At 53.4% G+C, this 7463-nt stretch overlaps 1 protein-coding gene across 1 annotated transcript in view; it reads left to right on the top strand.

Annotated features, from left to right (window-relative positions):
- PIK3C2B (phosphatidylinositol-4-phosphate 3-kinase, catalytic subunit type 2 beta) overlaps positions 1-7463 on the top strand; it is an 86064-nt gene that overhangs the window by 19054 nt on the left and 59547 nt on the right. The window contains exon 3 of the mRNA XM_010854253.1: positions 4302-5322. Within this exon, the coding sequence (XP_010852555.1) occupies positions 4390-5322 (933 nt within the window). The 5' untranslated portion in view covers positions 4302-4389. The remainder of the gene's footprint in view (positions 1-4301; positions 5323-7463) is intronic.

Here is a 7463-nt window from a genome sequence, read left to right as displayed (position 1 = left end):
CAGTATTCTTGCCTGGAGAATCCCTTGGACAGAGGAGCCTGGTGGGCTACAGCCCATAGGGTTGCAAAGAGTCAGACACGACTGAAGGGACTTAGCATATTGAGGACATGAAGATAGGGCCCTTAATTCAACCTGGGGATCCTGAGAAGGCTTCCTGAAGAACCTGATGTCTGAGCAAAGTCTGAGCATTTAGAACCAAATAAGCGAAGAACACTGGCAGTTGGGAAGGGTACCTTGGAGTAGGAAGATACTGCATAGAATCACAGAGGTATCAAATAGGTAGTAATGAATGGTTGGAGATGGGAGGGAGATGTGGGCTGGTGATGAAGGCCTTGTTAAGGAATCAAATAGAGAGCCTTTGAAGGGGTTTAAACAGAGAGTGAGATGATCAGATTTACACTTTAGAAAGAACCCTCAAGCTGCTTTGGGGAGCAAGTGGTAAAGAGGGAAAGGTTAGCAGGAAGGACTATTAGAAGGCTCTTACGATAGCCCAGCTGAGAAGGTGTGGGTCTAATTAGGGCGGCAGCAGTTAGGATAGCAGGAGGGACTCGATTTGGGAAGAACTCAGAGGACAGGCCTTGGTGACTGGACGGGGGTAAAAGGAAGGTAGGATCCAGGAGGACCATCAGCTGCCTAGCCTGGGTGACTGAGTGGTGCTGTTCACGGCGGTGGGGAACCAGGAAAGGGAAGGCTGTGGGAAGGAAATGCGGATGTGGTCGTTCATTTGGGGCATTTGGGCTTGAGATATGGGTGGCCATAGCGACTTCAGGGGGGAGAGACTCATCTGGGGCCACCAGCACGCACCTTGTGTGAGTGGGAAACAGACCGAGACTGCCCAGTGTCAGCCAACTGAGGTGGAGGATGGAGTCCCACGCCTACGCCAGCATTGCAGGGGTGGACACAGGAAGAGGAGGACAACGGTGGAAGACGAGAAGAAAGAGAGTCATGGGAGGCAGCGGGTCGAGGGCACGGGAAGAGGGGAATGCTCCACGAGCCAAGGGCAGCAGCGGTGTCTGGGCAGATAGAAACCTCTGTGGAAGCGGGGAGCCTGGGCGTTATTGCTGGGGCATTCCAGTGGAATGCCGGGGGCAGAAGGCAGGTGGCAGTGAACTGAGGAGCCAATAATGGAGACCTGAGAAGCGCCGTGTGTCTTCTGCTCTTGGCTGGGAAGGGAAGGGAGCACTGAGAGGGCATGAGCTGAAGGACAGGAAGCCAAGGTGATTAGGGTGTGTGTAGGCTTCTGGTTTTTGTTTCTTCTTTCTTTCTTTCTAAGGCCAGAAGAAGCTTGAACATGTTTAAGTGCTGAAGAGAGTGAGCCAGTTAAGGGGAAGAGCTGAAAGTCAAGAAGAGGGGCGGGGAGTTTGTGGAGCGTGTGTGGAGGAGACCCAGTGGTGGGGCAAGTGCCCAGGAGGCTTCTAAGTCAGCGGGAGGGGTACTGCTTCTCCAGAGGCCGACAGGAGAAAAGGAGGCTGAATGCAGGTGTGGATCAGTTAGTTAGTGGGCAAGAGAGGCAGGACGCTGAGAGAGATTATTTCCAATGGCCTCAGTTTCTCTCTTCACAGCGGCGCCAGGCCAGGCCATTTTACTACTATGCTTGTTCCAGCGTGGGGCTAAAAATACAGCCATTCTCTGGATTAAACCTGGAGGAGGGCATGGCAACCCACTCCAGTGTTCTTGCCTGGAGAGTCCCCATGGACAGAGGAGCCTGGCGAGCTACGGTCTACGGGGTCACAAAGAGTTGGACATGACTGAGCGACTAAGCACAGCACAAGCTCAGTTCAGCTTTGAGCGTTTATCTCTTGTCTCCTATCAAAAGCATGGGCCTCCTTTTCCTGGGTCTAGTGTCCCGTCTCTGGGCAGCCAAGTTCTGGGTATCTCCATCTGCTCATCCGATTCCTTGGAATTTTAAATAGCATGACTCTCTTCCTCTGTGGATAAAACGTAGTCTATAAGGAGATGTTGAAGGGTAGAGAAACGCAACAGACACAGGAAGCAGCAGAGAGCTGTTTTTGCATACCCTGAAACTGAGCTTGTGCTACTCAGTTTTGGGGGAAATACATTCCAAGACTCATGGAGCCAGCCTGTGCCTAAGGGGTGCTCCAGGATCTGGGAGGGGGCTGCATGTAAAGGATGCTCTTGCCCTAACTCATTTGGGGTGTGATGGAACTTGCCACCGTGCACCTATCTGAACTTACTTTCTATTGATGTTTTCAATTTTCTTATCATGAAGGACATGCTTCGTATGTCTGTAACTTGCTGGGCAAAGCAGTACAATAAAATGAAGGATTTTTGATAATTTTAGAAATGGTGAACTCAGCTGCTGGTGAGAAGCTTCAGAAGTGACTTACTTCACACTCAGCTGTCCCAACCTAATCTGAAACACACATACACACACAGGTCTGTGGTTCTTAGCTTCGGCTACAGTTTAGAGTCTCCTAGGGAGTTTTTAAAAATACCACTGCCTACTGCAGACCAATTAAATCAGAATCTCTTGAAAGTACCTGGGCTTCAGTACTTTTAAGAATTCCCCCAGTGTTTGTAATATGCAGCCAGGGTTGAGAACCACTGGGCCAGGCTAACCTTGTCATCACGAACATGTCTTCATGCCGTGTCATCCCACGGCACCTGAAGGAGAAGGATGACAAAGCTGGAGTAAATGAACAGGGCTTCTCATGGCAGAGGCAGCTGGCCAGGCGTGTGTGTGTGTGATCTTCCTGTCTGGTTTCCTAAGGGCTGAGGGAAATCAAGATTTTGGCACACCTTCCCTTCATCAGGCACCCGGGTCTTACCTGTTGGCTAGTTTTGTTTTATTGCTTGTATTGATGTATTTTGGGAGGATCTCAGTGCAGTCTGACTAGTTGTTTCATAGGGCTTTATTGTACTTTTCATTATAGATTTATTGAAGTATAATTGTACATATAGTATGTACATATACATATAGTATGTATGTACATACAGTAAATTGTACATACTTAAAGTGTGCAACTTTATAAATTTTGACATACATATATATGGCCAGTGGTAAAGAATCTGCCTGCCAAAGCAGGAGATGCAGGTTCAGTTCCTGGGTCGGGAAGATCCCTGGGAGAAGGGAATGGCACCCCACTCCGGTACTCTTGCCCAGAGAATTCCATGGACAGAGGAGCCTGGCGGGCCACTGTCCGTGGGATCGCAAAGAGTCCACACAACTGAATGAGCGACTGACAGTTGCACTTTCACTGTAGATTAGTTCTCCTTTTCCAGAATTTTATACAAATGGAACGCTACATACCCATAATCTTTGGTCTGACTTGTTTTTCTCAGCATAGTTATTTTGAGATTCATCCATGTTACTGCATGTATCAGTAATGAATTCCTTTTTGTTGCTGAGTGGCATTCAGCTGTGTGGACGCATCACATTTTTGAATCCACTCACCTGCTGATGGACACTGGGTTGTCTCCAGGTTTTGATACGTCTGTTAATCCCGAACGCCTAAGCCTTCCCCACCCCGCCCCCTTGGCAACCACAAGCCTGTTTTCTGTGTCTGTGCCTCTCTTTCTGTTTCATAGATATGTTCATTTGCGTCATATTTTAGACCCCACATATAAGTGATATCGTTATGGAATTTGTCTTTTTCTGTTTGACATACTTCACTTAGTATGGTCATCTCTAGGTCCATTCATATTGGAGAGCTGTCTTTCAATCGACTGAAGAGCCCTTGTCTCTATCTTTTTGTCTTTGCTGATGCAAGGTGCCTCCTTCTTTCCTTGGGGAACTTGTAAGCGAGATGAGGATGGGATTTAGGGACCAGAGATAGCAAAATGTATGGATGAATGGACGGAGAAGGCGATGGCACCCCACTCGTACTCTTGCCTGGAAAATCCCATGGACGGAGGAGCCTGGTGGGCTGCAGTCCATGGGGTCGCCAAGAGTCGGACACGACTGAGCGACTTCACTTTCACTTTTCACTTGCATGCATTGGAGAAGGAAATGGCAGCCCACTCCAGTGTTCTTGCCTGGAGAATCCCAGGGACGGGGGAGCCTGGTGGGCTGCCGTCTATGGGGTCACACAGAGTCGGACACGACTGAAGTGACTTAGCATAGCATAGCATAGCATGGATGAATGGAAGGGTGGATGGGTGTAATAGATACATAAAGTTGGCCTGGTGTCTCTCTATTTTTTTCTTCATCTTTCTGTTTCTTTCCATCTGTTGTAGGCACTCAAGAAACAGGCAGTGGCCCAGATTCTAGCGCCCAGTCAGATTGCTGACCCATCTGTTTTTGAGACCTAATGACTGATATTTTTACCCATGCCTTGCAGGTGCCCAGACACCATGCCACAACCCTGCAGACCGGACTTTGCCATGAAGTAGACGGCTTCCTCGTCTGCGCTGTCCCCCGTCCTCACCATGTCTTCGACTCAGGGCAGTGGGGAACACTGGAAGTCCCTGGAGTCGGTGGGCATCAGCCGCAAAGAACTGGCCATGGCTGAAGCCTTGCAGATGGAGTACGACGCGCTGTCCCGGCTTCGGCACGACAAGGAGGAAAGCAGGGCAAAGCAGAACGCAGACCCCTCTCTGATCGGCTGGGATGAGCCTGTTCTGGACTTCTACAGCAAGCCAGCGGGAAGGCGGAAGGACCTCAAGCTCTTACGCGGTCTTTCTGGCTCCGATCCTACCCTCAATTACAACTCAGTCTCCCCACAGGAAGGGCTGCCCAACCACTCTACCTCCCGGGGCTCCCAGCCTGGCCCAGATCCCTGGCCCAAAGGCTCCCTGGCCGAAGACTATCTCTACATTTTTGATGGTTCAGATGGGGGGCTCTCCTTGTCCCCAGGACCAAGGCACAGAGAAGACTCTTCTAAGAAACTGTCCCCGCCTCCTCTGCCTCCCCGAGTCTCTATCTGGGATACTCCTCCCCTGCCTCCCAGAAAGGGGTCCCCCTCCTCTTCCAAGGTTTCCCAGCCCAGTGACATCAACACTTTCTCTTCAGTTGAACAACCTCCAGGCAAGTTGCTGGGGCCCGGGATCCTAGAAGAGGAGGAGGAGCTGGGAGGTGGGAGTCCGGGGCGGCCGCTGGGTTCCGTGGACTACGACGGCATTAACGATGCCATCACACGGCTGAACCTGAAGTCGACCTACGACGCAGAGATGCTGCGGGATGCCACCAGGGGCTGGAAGGAGGGTCGGGGGCCCCTGGACTTTGCCAAGGACACTCCTGGGAAGCCCGTGGCCCGGAGCAAGACCATGCCCCCACAGGTGCCCCCCCGCACATACGCCTCCCGCTGCGCCAACCGGAAAAACGCAACACCCGGCAAGAACCGCCGCATTTCTGCAGCCCCGGTGAGGACCTCTGTGTTTCTTCTGTGCCCGTTCCCTTGTCCTTCAGAAACAGAACAGTCCCTCTTTCCTCTTCACTGTCCAAATGCGGGTCTGCTCCACCCTCACCCCTTCAGTGTGCTCCTGCCTCTGCCTCTGCGCCCCAGGCCGGGCTGGGGAAGGGAGGAGGGGCGCCAGGAGAGGGAGCTCCTTTTCAGGGCCAAGTTTCGTGTGTCCCGGCCAAGCGGCCCTTGTGGGTGTGGGCGTTTCTGAATGCCCGCTTAGTGATATAAGGGGAGACCTGGGCTGAGGAGATGCAGCGTTGACTCCATGGCCGAATGGCCTCTGCTTTCTGACTTTCTGCTCGGCCGAAAGTGCTGCGTGACGATGGGGTTGAGTCCCGAGCCTGACCGATGTTCGGCGCTCGGGGAGCGCGTCCTGGCCAGACCTCTCAGTGTCTTGCGTGATGAGCCTTGGTGCAGAGCCCTGCTGCCTCTCACCCCAAAGCTCCACTGTGCTCGCTCCCTTTCTCTCTGTGCTCTCTCCCCCACTTCTCTCCAGGTCTCTGCCTCTCTGCCCCGCTGTCTGTCTCCTCCCTGTCCTCTGTGCGCGCACACGCATGCCTCTCTCTCATTGGGATAAAATATACATCCCATAAATCTCTTTGAACCAGTCGTAAGTATGCAATTCAGTGGCATTAAGTACATTCATGTTGTTGTGCCATCATCACCATCATCCATCTCATTTTGCAGTGAAAATATTTAGAAAAAGTATGCAGTGTGACCATAATAGTTTCACTTTTATCAGTGCATAGTATACAATAGCAAAGCATTTACGCAGAAGCACAGGGTAGGTTTTTTTCTGGTTTAAGAAGTGTCAGCAGCATCCCCTTCAGGGCAGGACCTGAAGCCTGCTTCGTGTTTCACCCTCGGGCCCTGGAAACCCTGGCCCCGGAGGAGCCAAGAGGCACCCCTTGGCAGATGCCTTCTGTGCTAATGGCGTTCCACTTCATTCCATCCTTGTTTTCTCCTAGCCCATTGTCTAATGGACACTGGGGCTTTCCCACGTTACGTCCCAGTAATTGGGATCCTCCACGACTCTGGAAGAGCCACGTGGTCCTTCCTTCCTGTGCTGGTTAAGAGAGTCCCCCAGAGCAGAGGCAGCTCCTGGGATAAGCTGTAGGGCGCCAGGCTCTTTAAAGGCGCTGCTCTGAGAGGTGGGGCTGTTCCTGCTATTTATAGGGACAGGGAGAGTCTGTTCTCACACAGCCGGGCCTGCTCGCACCGAGTCAGGCCACCCTGGTAGGTGGGCACCCCTGTGGCTCCCTTTCCCCCTCCCCAGCTCTCATCCTTCCCACATCCCCTGTGTGTTATCAGAATTCTGGGGGGAAACTTGGTCCAGTGTCTCCTTGAAGAAGCTAGGGCAAGCAGAGCTCCTGCCCGTTCTTAGGGGGACATGCGGCCTTGGTCCTCCCCACCCCAGCCTGGTGCGGGGGCTCACTCCAGGACCGGGGCCCCTTCCGGCTCCCGGCCCACACCACCTCCTCGCCTTCGCCGGGCCTCCAGCCGGAGCGACCCTCCTCATCCCAGGCCTGCGGGGCCAGCTGAGGAGACGGCTGGCTCCAAGTGCCGGTGCGGTATCCCTGCTGCCAGCCTCTGCCTTGCAGGTGCCCCCGGCCAGCATCAGGCGATGCCCCCAGGGCCTGCCGGCCGGGCAAACGTAAGTGGCTTTGTTTTGTTTTCTTACGGAGCCCATGAGTGGCACTGAAAGGGCCTGAGTGGCCCTCACTGGCCACTCTGTCTTCTGCCCCCTGCCTTGCCCTCCCCTCCCTGTCTCTGTCGCTCTGTTGCTCTCACTTCTGTGGGTGAGCTGCTGACAGTGGTACTATTGTTTTGACTGGGACACAGCACGAACTTGGCAGGGCCGGGACCTCCCATGCCAGCTGCCCCCACGCTGCCCTCCCCTCTCTGCACACCCTCCACGCCTGCCCAGGGGGCGAGGCCAGTGAGCGAGGGTCACTCAGAGGAAGCGATCTGGTTATTCAAACGAGGAACTCACTTGCTGCTGTCTGCCCCGGGGCGGGGCAGGCAGGCTGAGAGGTGAAGGCTGGTGTAAGCAGACTGGTGCGCGGCTTCTCGGAAATGGCGCTTTTACCCGATGCCGGC

This window comes from Bison bison, unplaced genomic scaffold (genome assembly GCF_000754665.1).
Source record: "Bison bison bison isolate TAMUID 2011002044 unplaced genomic scaffold, Bison_UMD1.0 scf7180017864338, whole genome shotgun sequence".
Lineage (NCBI taxonomy): Eukaryota > Metazoa > Chordata > Mammalia > Artiodactyla > Bovidae > Bison > Bison bison.
The sequence above is the reverse complement of the archived record's forward strand: the minus strand, read 5'-3'. Positions and strand labels throughout refer to the sequence as shown.